The sequence below is a fragment of the Struthio camelus genome, chromosome 18, assembly GCF_040807025.1.
Source record: "Struthio camelus isolate bStrCam1 chromosome 18, bStrCam1.hap1, whole genome shotgun sequence".
NCBI classification, from domain to species: Eukaryota; Metazoa; Chordata; class Aves; order Struthioniformes; family Struthionidae; genus Struthio; species Struthio camelus.
In genome coordinates, this window is record NC_090959.1 from 7,170,433 (window position 1) to 7,184,022 (window position 13,590).

General features: G+C 44.5%; 1 protein-coding gene across 2 annotated transcripts in view; it reads left to right on the top strand.

The window, feature by feature from the left end:
• Positions 1-532: 532 nt before the first annotated feature.
• The window catches only part of TOP1 (DNA topoisomerase I), a 69,873-nt gene continuing 56,815 nt past the window's right edge, over positions 533-13,590 (top strand). Inside the window, exons 1-2 of one of the 2 annotated variants that reach the window (XM_068911992.1) lie at positions 533-1,092; positions 1,663-1,687. In XM_068911992.1, coding sequence (XP_068768093.1) covers positions 1,060-1,092; positions 1,663-1,687 — 58 coding nt within the window. In that variant the 5' untranslated portion in view covers positions 533-1,059. The remainder of the gene's footprint in view (positions 1,093-1,662; positions 1,688-13,590) is intronic. The other variant, XM_068911993.1, reaches the window with a different exon arrangement.

Below are 13,590 nucleotides of genomic sequence, written 5' to 3' on the forward strand. Positions count from 1 at the left end.
CCCGCGGAGGACCGGACTAAGAGACAGGCCAGCCAGGCCCCAAAAGCCATCGGCGGCGCTTCCAGAGGGAAGACGCACACCGCGCGGAGCCGCCCGGCCGGGACGACGCCTTGGGCGTGTGCGCAGGCCGCAGCCGCCGCGCCGGGCGCGGGCTGGGCCGGCGGGAGCGGAGCCGGGAGCCCAAACCGGCCCCGGCGGCAGAGCCGCGGCCTGCCAGGCCTGGCGAGGCGCAGGGCAGGCCCCACGCCGCCCCCGAGGACATCCAGCCACCGGGCGCTGTAACGGGAGTCCCGCGAGGCCCGGCAGGGCGCTCGCGCTGTAACGGCGTCGGTCACCGGGGGCGCTGCGGAGGGGAAGGGCTCCCTCGGCCCGCGGGGCGGCCGCCGGCCCGCTCCCCTCCTCCTGCCGCCAGGGCGCCGCCATCTCCCCCGGTCGACCCCCCCAGGGGCGGGGCCTGCGCCGCGAGGGGCGGGGCGTCGTATGCAAATAGAGCGCGGCTGCCCGCAGGGTGCCACGGGGGGCGCACGCGCATTCCGCGCTCAGTGGGGAACGGGTCCTTACACAATGCGCCGGGTTCCCTCAACGGTGTTGGAGGGGGCGCGAAGCAGCGGGGCGGGGTCGGGTATGCAAATGTTGCTTGCTTCCGTCGCGCGATTGGAAGGGCGGGAGGAAGAGGCGGGACCGGATATGTAAAGAGAGAGCCGGCGTTCAGCGCGCGCGCGCGCGTGGGAGGGGGGGAGGAGGGCAGTGGGGCGGGGCCTGCGTATGCAAATGTAGCCGGCGTCTCGCGCGCGCGGTGGGGCGTGGCTCGGGTGCAAACGCCCGGGCGGCCGTTTCCCGGCTCCCGCCCCAACGCTCTCGCTAACGTTCCCGTGGCCACGCCCCGCCGCTAAAAGGCGCCGCGCCTGCGCAGTGCGCGGAAATAAGGACTTAGTCTGTTACACAACCGGCGGCGGGGCCAGGGGGCTGCGCTCTCCCGTCGCGTTCAGGCTCCGCGCTTCCCCGGCGGCTCGGCTCTCCTCTCCGCTGCGCTCCGCTAGGCCTCCGGCGCCTTCCGGCATGAGCGGCGACCATCTGCACAACGACTCCCAGGTGAGAGCGCCCTCCGCCCCGGCGGGGAGCCCCGCTCCCCGGGGGCGCCCTGCCGCGGGGCCCTTCGCTCCCCTCAGGGTCGGCGCGGCGGGCCCGGCTGGAGCCCTCCCCTCCCCCTCCCACCGCCTTGCCCTCAGCCGGGCGGCGCTGCCCTCCTGCCGCCCCTCAGCCGGGGCCCCCCCGCGGCCCCGGGGAGAGCCCTGTCAAGCCGGGCTGCCCCCGCCGTGGCGGGGCGCCGCCGCCGTTTGTGCCCAGGCGGAGGTGGGGTGGGGGAAGGGACTCGTGAGCGGCCCCCTGCCGGCAGGAGGGGAGGGGGCTGGCGGGGGCACCCCGGAGCCGTGCGGGTGCCGGGGGGCAGCTTCCTGCCGCCCGCCGCGGAGGGCACTCGTGCGGCGGGCTGGTTATTTCTCGCTTGTTGTCCACTTTTCCTAAAAATGAGAATTAAGCGGGTGGGGAGGGGGGAGAGAAACCCCCGCGCGCCCCTTCTTCCCCCTAAAGTGGGGGGGGGAAAAAAACCCGTGCCGGGACGGTGTTTTCACGGTGTGTCTCCCTGTCTCCCCTCTCCCGCAGATCGAGGCGGATTTCCGAGCGAACGGTGAGTGAGGCCGCGCCGGCCGCGCACAGACATGGCGTCCCAGAGACTAAGTCCCGGCTCCTCGCTCACCGGCCCCATTGTTCCCATCGAGCCGCCCAAAGCGCCCCTTTGCCGGGGGCCTCGGCCCCCCCCGGCCCCCTCTTCCCCTAGAGGGGGCTGCGGAGGCCCCCGATCCGCGCCCATCGGCCCTCCCGGGGGTCCCTTTGGGCCCCGTTCCTCCCTGGAAAGTCGCCTTGTCGACGGTCGGGACTTAGTCTCTGCGCCATTTTCTTTTTCTCCTCTCTGCTGTGTGGCTTTCTCTGCTTCTCCTCCTCCCTGAGCTGCCGAAAAGGAGCCTCCCGCAGAGGAACCCGGCACCGATCCCCGGCCCACGGCCCCTTCTGAGCAGGCACAAAAGCAAAGTTTTTAGCTAAAATAAACCCCCGAGCTGGTTTTTATCGCAGCCTCCCTCTCCCCCCCCTCTACTGCTCCCCTGCTCTGTTCCTTTCAGGGAATCCCTCCCTTCCCCTAAAATGAAAGGTGATTGCAACATGTTGCTCTTTAAAAGATTCTGCTGCATCCATTTTAAGATCACTCTTATTTCATTCCTTGCTGTTTAATTGATGTAACTTTACATTTTGGGGTGGGGCTTTTTAATTAAAAAAAAGCAAAGATTAAAAAAAGATAATATAGACAATTCCAGAAAGGTAGACAGCATCACTTCAGAAAGTTTGCAAGTTGACTCTTTGTTTTGGTTAGAAAGGTTATATACATACACATATGTGTGTCTATATGTATACATAATTATGTTTTTTAAGAAGCTTGACAGCTACCGACTTTTTTTTTTTTTTTGAGTGTTGCTGCATTTTTCCAGGAAGCAAATTCTTTTCCCCCCAGCCTGGTACATGGCAGATTTGGGGGGAGGAGGAGGTAAAAACCTACCTTTGCATGCGTGTGTTATTGTCCTACTGATGGGGTTGTCTGAGGAGCTCAGAGCTGTCCCCTAACTGTTGAGGTGGTAGAGGACAAAAAGGTTTGAAGAGAAGATACCTTAGCTTGGCTAAATGCATTCTTACAGCAATACTGATTTTCAGCACACCTTTCTGCACAATGTCTGTGTGCCTGGTTGCTTTGCAAGCTACTGCACGTAAATATTTACAGATCCCTGTTTGTGTGCTCCTCTCTTTCTCTTATCCATTCATTGATGTGATTGTGTATGTACAATAGGAGCATGCGGTTTCAAATCTATAGCTTTTAAACTTTTCTTTCTACTCTGAAGCTACAGTAGGGCTCTATGAATAATCCTTAGCAGAAGAAAGGGAGGAAGTGGAGTTCCCTGAAAATGCAGTAGGAATTCTTGAAACAACTTAAATGCAAGCATGTATTTGAATACTTGTAGCCTTATGCTGGGAAATATTTGCCAAAGGGTCACTGCTATTTCGGGAAAAGTAACCCCTGAAAAGCTTCAACTACTTACTGGTTTAAACAGGGGAAGTGATGCTTGTTCAACTATTCCATTCCAACTTCTAGTGAACATCTTAGGAGGGTTTTTTTCTCCTTCATTATAACTATATGCTGCTTTATTCTTAGGACGGTTTTAGGCATACAGCGCTTAAAACTCCTTCAATTCTGACTTCTACTATGTGTTGGAGGAAGTCATTACACAGATGTAAAGTAAGACATCTAGATGGAAAAAGTGTGTTACTGGTGAATCAAACACACCGAACAAGTTCATACCAGTTTAGGTATCAGCGCTCTTTTCTTCCTATTGTATTTGCCCATTGAATTTATTTTTATGGCTGTCATGAAACATCATTGTGGCTGATCAGAGGCTCCTAAAATCCAAAATCCTCTTCAGTGATGAAAGCTGTGTGTAACCCTTTTAGTTTTGTAAGGGAATAATGATGAGTAGACACTGTCCTCTCTGACCTTGGGCCAAGACTGATATTCCTGAAAACCTGTCACCTCCTTTTGCTCCAAGTTTTTTTCAGGCTTGTTTCCTCTTCCCAGGAGTACCTTACGCTTTTGTGTCAGAAACGTCACACGCTGATCTGAGAATATCGTTTCTCTTTTAGGCATAGGTGAGAGCTCAAGCTCTAATTCTTGTTTTGATCCTGTTTAGTGGCGGAGATGGGGGCAGCAGGAATCTCAAATTACTTCATCCAGGTGTTTAGAATTGCTTCGTACTTTGGTTATTATCAAACAGCTCTTACAGTAGAGCCAAAGCCTCCTTTTAGGCTGCCTTTTCCCTTTACGTTAGGGGGAAGGGAAGTTTTTGTTGCTGGTAGCCTCTAAAAGTTAAATGTACCAGTCCTAAAGGGTTCTGCTAATAAACAGTGTTTTGAGTGACTTCTGGATATTGTATCAATGATAGAGTAACTTAAGCACTTTGAAGTTTCCTGTTGTTACAAATATCTTTCATATCTAGGTCAGTGGACATACTACTTTGAGTTTTAAGCACACAAGATGTTGCAACTGAAGTAAGGTGGGTGGGGGTGGATCTACTAGCTAATTGGAGGTCACCAAGGAGCACCCTGGTTGTAGCTAAGATCTTAAGTCTGATTACACACCAGTTTCATTGGTAGCAGGATAGTGTTGGGTACGAGAGAGGATGCCAATTGTAAATGTAAATATGTGTTTCTGGCTATTTCTTGTCATTAAATAGCCAGATCGCTCTAAGCAAGTGTATCCTGGGCAAATTCCAACTTGGGTAATTGCATTCCATCTGAATATCCAGATTCTCCCTCCTGTTTAATTTGGCCATATTGAATTTTTTTTTCACCTTAACTATATTTTTAGTGGCAGTATGCACTGCAAAGACTTTTCCGTGCTCAGTTCTAGCAGTGGCTGCTTGCAAACCATCCTGAGAACAATATTGAGCTGAAACAGTAGGCCTGTTTTTTAAAGTTCCATCCTCACAATCTGCACCGCTGTAGAAGGGAGATGGTAGTCTAAAACTGTCATCTCCAAGTACAGTTTGGTCATTAAGAACAGCCTCTTTTTAGCATATGTGAGTTTTAGGTCACTACAAACTTCTGAGGGAGGAAATCATTCCTGGGGATTTTTTTTGTTTTTGTTTTTTTTGTTTTATCCCCCCGCCCCCGTAAGTTTCAAATCTCTTCAGATGCAAAACCTATTTGGATCCTGTTTAGCTTAGCTGGTAAGAGCTTTGCTACTAAGTTCAACTATAACGACCTCTTACTACTGCAGACAGTACTGAGACTAAATGGAATTTATCTCGACTTTCAGTTCTCTTATTATGTTTGCGGAGTGCAGCAGATAAGTTATTTTTGTTTGCAATATGGTAAAAATCGGTCCAAAGCTACTAAATTGCACTTACTGTGAAATGCTTTTAGTGCTATTCCTGCAGTGTAACAGAATGTGTTGGCTGTTCATCAGTCCAGGAACAGAATTCTATAAGATTCATTATCGTTTTGTTTAAAAAGTTAAATGATCACCCTAACCAATGTTTTTCCTTTGATGGACTTGATCAATACTCTTAAGAAGCAATTGGAGGCCAATATCACTGTAGTAAATATCACAGTATATTAACAGGATTCAAGTGTGAATGTGATCGTCCAGTGTCATAGAAATAGCTTCCAGAAGTCAAACATGTTAGAATGAGGGGCTTGCTTTAATGTCAAATTTGAGGAGGGGAAGGGGGGGGGAAACAAGCTCTTGCTGTTCTTGCTTCTGTATCTTATCAGAAACTGACAGACTTTTATGTTGTCTTGTGCATTCATGTGGCAGCTTTGTGTATCAGGGTGAAAATGTGAAGGGGAGTGAGCAAGAGAGAAATTAAGTTACTTTGTTCAGCAAGAATGCTGAGCAAATGCCTTGCAAGTTATGGAACTTCAGCACATGTTTTCTGTTTTGCATTAAGTCCATGTTTCATTTATGGTGAAAGAGCTGAACCCTTAAAAGGTGGAGGTGAATAGAGAGGGGGGAATTTAAATACTAACAAACTTAAAAGCAGTAAAACAAAAAGAACCTTAAGATTTCTCAAGGGATTTGAAATAATCTGCTGAAGACTAGATTCGTTCTTGCTTGTCTCTGCTTAGTTGGTGTCTTCTGGATGGGGGAGAGTTTTTGGGTTTTTTTGTTTTTGAAGGAGAACAGGGCTAATTCTGACATAGGGCTCTACATACCTTAGTGCTGTTGCTACAGCCACTGTACTAAAAAAACCTGATGAAGTTAGGAAGCTTGAAGCCAAACTCTTGTGCTCTGTATCTTGCACACGTCAGAGCAAAACTGTCTTCATTTACATTCCCTGGGAGCATGATGTCATCAGTGCTTTAAAATGTCAGATGTTTGGCTGCCAATCCAAAAGACAACAGGTAGTTAATGGTATTTAGAAGCAGATTGGTATCTCCACTGAAATTTTTCTTTCCCTTTTTGTGATACATGGACATGTGAATGTTAAAGAATGTAATTTGTTCCTTCCGACTCAAGCTTTGAATGGCTCCCTGCCCTCACTTCCAAACTGAGGTGTTCAATGAGCCTGAATTGTGAGAAGTGTTGCCCACAGCCTGTGCTCAGAACAATACTTGAGCAGTTTCAGAGTTAAAACGACTCAGACCTGCTATTAAAAGTCTTAACGTTAGCCACATTTAACATTAAGCACTTCCAGCAAAATTTATTCGTTCTGTTCTAGCACTGATTTTGAACGCTTTCTTCGCAACTATCTGTTGCAGGGGTTGCAATGTAGCTTTACCGAACTAATCCGAAAATTGTTACAAATGAGGCTACTCTGCAGGAAGTTGATCATTTCTGACATGTGTCTTGGAAATGCCAGATTTAGGTAAAACTTGTGAAAGCTGAATTAAAATATTGTTGGCAAGGTGCTCTTAAATATCAGGTACTATGTAAGATGTGTTTATTTTTTGCCCAGGAGTAGCCTCAGAGGGCTTTACTAAAGACTTTGAGGTCTGTTGTGTTAACTGTTTTGACACATTCAGTATTCGGTTAAAACTTAATGGGTGTCTTGTGGGAGTGGGGAGTTGAATGCATTTCTGTTAGCTGCAGCCACTTTTGTTTTTGTTAAAACTCAGCAGAATTACTTAAAAGGGTTGAAGGTCTGTTTTGGTGGCTAATGGCCCATACACTTCCTACTTTTAGCAAATTTTCATAAGATGTTCACCCTTTAACTACAGTGTTACGAGATTTCTTTTATTAACCTATCAGGCCTGCTTTCTAAAACATTAAATAATTCTAACTGTGGAACCAATATTTATGCAAAAGTGAGAATTTTTACATGGCTTTACTTAAACAAGGAACACAGTTCGTTAAAGGATTCCAACACAAATTCAGACTTAATTTCAGTTGCAACTGTGTCTTCAGATATTTGTTAGATAGTTCATTGAATTCCAACCTCCTGAGTTGCACTGTCAGCAGAAACTGCAATAATATGTAATTATAGCAAGTACTTAACATCTCATTGACTCAAATTCCTCTGTTAATGATTTCACTGAATTCCTGTTAAAGTAATACCTGCTGAAATAGCACAAGTCACTGCCCTGTTAAAGAGAGACTGTCAGAGCCTTACTTGCGTTGTAAATTGTCATAGTTCTGCTAAAATCAGCAGAGCTCTGATGGTGTATCTGCTTTTCTCTTACTGGACTGGAGGGACGAGCTTCAATGATACAGTGACTTTATCTATGGAAAGGACAGTTCAATCGTTAATTGTAGTTTAATAATTGAGTATTTATCACTTTGCTTTTCTGGGGCTGTTTCATTTGACTGAGACAGGAGCATGTGACAAATATGCGCATCCATGCCTTCTCCCTGCATGACTGTCAGCTCTGAGCTGTTTAGCACTGTTAGCGTTAAAATATGTATCATCGTTAGATTTCGGAATGCTCTCTCCTGTTAAGAGAGCAAGAGAAAGGGTATGGACTTTCAGCAATCTGTGTTTATGTTACTGACCGGCTTTTCAGAATGAAAGGCTAGGAAATCACAACTTAAAAAGAAGTTGTTAGCTACAATAGAATGGTTCTTTTTAAACAGTATTCTCAGTTGCTGCTGTCCTTGCTCTGATATTAAATGTCTGCTCTAGGGAACTCCTATTAACAATTCCCACCACATGTGCCTCTGGTGACTCCCACTGTCTGTCACTGGTTCAACATTTGAATTAATACAGTGTTTAAGTGCTGTTCTGGGCAGAGCAGAGAGAGCCTTTTCTACTCTACAACTCCTGCTGTTTAGTAGTTCAGCGGAACAAGCTGTAGTATCGGTAGTCCTGTGCATACTGGGAAACAGCATTTTTAACATAGCATTCATTCAAAATGCATTGGCTGACATAAATACTAAATAATTCCAATGGATTTAATCAGATTTATACTTAGAAATTTTTCCACCTTGAACATCAGCTTTTTTAAGTAATAACCATAAAGAGTAAGAGTCAAGTTGCAGTAGCATCTATTGGTATCACAGTGAGAGGAAGGGTATTCAAAAGGTGACATAAAAAGAAGGAGGCAAAGTTAATCTTGTTCTTGTCTGTCCCACAAGCAATAAAGAATGCTTTGAAGTTTCTGTTGGCTTTAGAACGGTCAATATACATGCATATTTTCAAATTGAAGTTTGGGTTCTACATTTTTCTTCTACAGCTACTTAGCTGATGAACAACTGAGAGCTCCAGATCTGAGAATGAAGGTGGAAAGAACTGAGCTTTTAGTCAGTCATTCCAAAGCTTGTTGTTTTGTGTACTTAACATCAATGGTTGACAAACTTTTTTTTGAGATGAAAGTCTTTTGTTAAACCTCTTTCTGTGCTGCAGTGTCAGCAGGAAGGGTGGTATGAAATATAATACTTTTTTTTTTTTTTTTGCTGGTTCTTGCAATAAACAATATTCTGGGAGATCCTCCAGCAAAACCAGTGGAGATCTCCAGACTTGATCCACTTGGGGGAAGTGGGAGACCTTGGCCATTAACAATGAATGGTAGAGATGGAGGGGGATCTGCAATAAGGAAAGATGAGCAGAGAAGGGACAGTATGTAGAGTGTGAATTGCCTCTCAGAAATTTGCTAGAGTTTCATTGCAAAGGCACAGTGATGTATTCCATAGTCCCCTGGCCTGTATGACTGCTAGAATAACATAGTTCTGTGCAGAAAAGAAGAAACAGCCAAATGGCCCGTGTGAATACCATTATTTCATACTGTTATTTCACCCTATGGAAGTTTCTTTTGTTCAGAACTGTTACTGAAATCCCAATAGCTTCACTTGAAGACAGATGCTGTAGTAGTTCAGCTTAGAAACAATTTGTACTGAAAACTACAATGCATTTGAAAACGGCCAGTTTCCTACATGGAGTCACAAAGAAAGACAGCATTGAGCATGCTTTACTCCTGGCTTGGAAGCCTTTGGAGTCAGGGGTTGGAAAATATCTGAAATGCATATCTTGATGGGATGGGGGCAGTGCAGGCTCAAATATCAGACACATAATAGGAAAGTTAGTATAGTTACTTGTCATTCAGCCTCAGCAGACAGTACCTGTTCAAGAAAAACATATCTTTGTTTCCATTTCAGCTACATAAATCCCTCTTTAACTTTGAAGGGAATAATCTGTGAAATTGGGATGGTTGCAATGTAAAGAGGGGATGCATCAGGACAGGGGAATATTGTTTTATTAGAGGAATCCAGTCAATCCCTTAGCGCCCAAAGTTGCTTTCCACAAAGCTTCTTATCTGTAGTGGGTTTTTTTTTTTTGATTCTTTCGCAGTGTTTTTAACTGTCCCTGCCACGAATGTATTTGAGCACGTTTACAAGCTGTTGCCATGTTACTTCTGTGCAGCTGTGAGGTGTATGGATGCGCGTGTATGTATTTTTTACCTCATACCTTCATCAGCAAGAAGAGGTTTTTTAGAGTGTGTTATAAAGAGAATGGCTTTTGCTTCTCTAGGAGTATCACAGAGCACTGAGGCTCATGGTGCCCACTAAAAAATGTAGATTTGCACCTTCGTAATTATGTTCTACATAGATGGTTGCCTGTTAAAGACAGATGGTCATTCATGGAATTCAACACTGAAACAGAATGATTCTGTAGCTGGGAGTGTCTTTCCATGGCTTAGAGATTGATTTCTGCTTCAGGAAAGCTTAGAGTATTCTCGTAGTTTCAGCAAAACATTTTGATCAGTCTGTATAGTTCAGCTTTGGTGAGGTCATACATCTTTCTCCTTTAAGGCTTTGCTATATAGTGCGGATATACTAGCTGTGTGCGTGTTCTTTCTCGTCAGCTGTGGTAACTGGACATACAGCATTTTAGCAGATAGTACAACTTCATATGTGGGAGAAATGCTCTTACATCCTCAGCTGAGACACGGTTCTACTTCTTCAAAATGTCCCTTACTCTCCTATAATACTATTTTATAAAATCTTTATAGAGTAAGAAAGACAATCTTGTGTCTGTCTTTTACTACTTGCTGCCTATTCTGAAATCCTAATCACTGATTTGCAGCATCTTACTAATTTTTGCACCAAACATCTGGGGCCTCCCTAGTGAAGAATTACGCAGTGTTAGTTATGGAATAAGCAATAGGAAGAAATGAAATATGAGGTCTCATATTCAACATGGGTAAGACTGCATATAGCTTGTCCTGTCTAAAACCCATTGGGCTAAAGCATAAGTGCTGTTTTTCTGGCTGCTCTGGAGTGAGCTTTCCAAATGCTCTAACTTTTGAAGTGTTGGACCTGTTCCACTAATCGGTGTAAACTACGTGGGTTTGGAAGTTGTCCTGTTTCCATCTAAGTGTCTGTAGTTTTGCAGCTGGAAGAAGTGTGCAGTAATGTCCAAATGGCATAATTTTCACAAATTTTTAAAAGATTTTTCTGGTAGACATAGGCCAGAGAGAGAGAGTTTCATGGTAAAGAATCAACAAAATATTGGGAATGGAGCAATGCCTAAGTATAGATAGCTTTTTAATTTGTCCTGGCATTTGTCACCTACTCTGTCCTCACACTACTTCTGACACATGAGCCTATAAACTTGCAGAGTGTTACTGAGGACCTATTTTCTTGTTTTATTTGCAGCTTTTCTTCTGTAGACCTTTTTTACTTGAATGGCATCTTCTTAATTTTTCCTTATACGTAACATGGGAAAGATGACCTGTATTTCAGGGCCAGGGCGATATACTTAATTGAATTTTTTATTGATGGCAGTGCCTTACTACTCAAGTCTTATATTGCAATATTTGAACAAGGGCCAGACTTGTCAAAACAGCTGCTCATCTTCCTCTGAGGTTGCAGTTTCTTGTTTTAGAGAGATGGTTTGAGGTGGTCTAAAAAACCTTGGGGAGGGTGTGAGGAAAGAGTGGGTACTTTTGTGTTTATTCCTCTGAAGTATTGCAAGTCGATCTTCAGTGTGTGCTCTTTGGATTTTTAAGTATCTTGAGATATCGTTGAGAAACATGTCATGGTCTTGTAACTGAAGTGCAGAGGTCACTGAAGTTTGGATAGCGTATTTGAGAGAGGATTTTGTTTTGGTGGTTTCCACACAGAGTTTTATGAGGAGAAAAGTATAAATGGTGGCAGGGGATACTTGTCACATAGATTGTGACCTAAAATGATTTGGACATCTGATAATCAGATATGAGTAGTATATTCCCTTGGTCTGTTTTCTAGTAGATGTGAGTCAGAGGTGAGCTCTTTCTGTCCTTGGAAAGATTAGTAGTTAAATGAGTTGGCAATTCCTTATTCCGTGTTCTGGTTTTGTGTGATGCTGTCTTGCTGGCTATCAGCGTGGTCTGTATTGCTCTGTGTGCTTGACAGCCTATGCGAAGATGAAGGTTTGAATTTGAAGAGAGATCTTTTGAAGCTGAGGGCAGGAAGCACAGGGGAGGGACATTCTATTACATCTGGGTGCTACGGCTGGGATTAAGGTCCTTTATGCTGTACATTGTTATCCTGTCCAAAGGCCGTACTGTCTAAATAGGCAACACAGTGGGAGACAGGAGTATTAAGCTTTTCTCAGAGGTAGAGAACAAGAACAGAGTGGGAGGAAGTGACTTCTTCCAGCACAGAAATAGATATAAAGCTGTCTGACTAGGATTAAGGTCCAATTCCAACGCGGACTTTTATTTTCAATTTTTAATTTTCTCTTCAGTTGGGGGTTGAGATGCTTAGGACAGGCCGGTATAAAGAAAAAAGCTTACTTAGTTTTAGCTTATGTTGTTGTACTTTCTTCCTTAAATGCAGTACTAGGGGGCTGAACCCTGTTCTTTTTCTGTGGCACTAAATCATCTCACAAATACTAAAATGTTGCCTGTTATTTTTTTCAATTAGTGAAACTGCTGGATTTAGCTTTCTGGTCTGTGTCCTGGGTTTTGGTGTCAAGTACTTTTCAGGTCAGTCTCTTGCACCATATGTGCGACTTTGGTTCGAGTGTCTCCTCTCTAACTATGCCCTGAGCAATAGGAAGAGCATCAACACAGCATGCCTTCTGCCAGTTTGAGAATCCTAGCAGGTGAGTGAGTAACATCAATTATTGGAGAGATAAAACAGCTGGGATGGGCAGGTACCAGTTTTAACTTGCCTAAGAAGGTACACTTACAAGTTAGGCAAGCACTCTCCATTTTAATCTAGCCTTTTGGGAAACTGGAGGCATAAGCCCTTTGGAGAGATCCATGTGAGGGTATGATTCATTACAACACAAGCAGCATGTACAAAATGGAGGGATGGAGCAGCACTAATGACGTACTCTGAGGTTTGTGTTCTAGAGTTAATGACCACCAGATGGGGAATAAAAAGCTGCCTGCTCCTCTTTTGAGGACTAAGAGTGTCATTGATGCTGTTTAAAATGTTACATCTATTGCAACACTTCTTGTGCACAGTAAACTCCCTTATGTAATGATCAGAGGAAGCTTTCCTTACTAGTGTTTCCCCTCTAGTGCATAATTTTTAGCACTGATTTTGACTGAAGATTAGGTTCCTTTAGTTTGATAGCAGTATACATTAGGGATAGAGGGCAAAAAGACTTGAGTGCTTTCTGGCAGTTGTGTGCTGGAACAGAATTTGTACCTTCAAGTGTAAATTGCCGAATCGAGAGACAATAGGTTCATGTCACGAAAAATTATGCAAGAGATGGACGGTTTTTAACAAAAGTTACTTTGATAATTCTGCAGGATTGCCCATTCCTGTTGTGGATGTCAGCCTGTTCCATCTTTTTTAGCAAAGAAACACAGACACAAATCAGTCAGGATATTACTGCTCTTAATTCTGATATTTGCAAGCAGTTGTACTGGAGCTCTTTAGGTGCTTAGGTTATTTTGTCTTGCTCCAGCAGATTGAAATATTGCTCCAGCTATCCAGAATATCTTTGCTAATGAATGTGGATTACATGCATCTTCAAGAGCCTTTTTCACTTTTTTGATTTCTTATGTTCTCCTGTGTTCTTCCTACTCCAAGACTAGGAAGCCTTTCTGAGGAGCTAGCATCTTGTCTGAGTCATCATAGTATAGCTGTAAGTCACCTGCATTTTATTGAGGAAGCATAACCAAGCTGTCCTTAGAATATCTGTTTTTATGAGTAGTTACACTCTCCTAATTTAAAATGTTTTTTTCTGGAGTTGATAGCTGCCATAAACAATTAATGTTTTTCTTTTATTGTTAAGTGGGCTTGTTCAGGTCACCTATATCTAAAGCAAACTTATCTCTAGATTTTAAACTATATTAACTGTGTACATGAAAAGACAAGATATAACTCGGTGCTCACTTGATGCTATACACTTGGCATCTTTCGTTGTCAGCGTCTGGTCTTGGGAGAGCCCAGCAGTGTGTGGTTTGATTGACCAGCCTGTAGCTTCCCTTGTGGTAGGTGGAGACAGTGCAGTTAGTGATAAGTGGCTATTCCAGTAATTTATTTCTTAAATTGAATGTTATGCAGAAGACGGAAGCACTTGAATTGATAGCAGTCCATCAGTTTCTTCTTTCAAA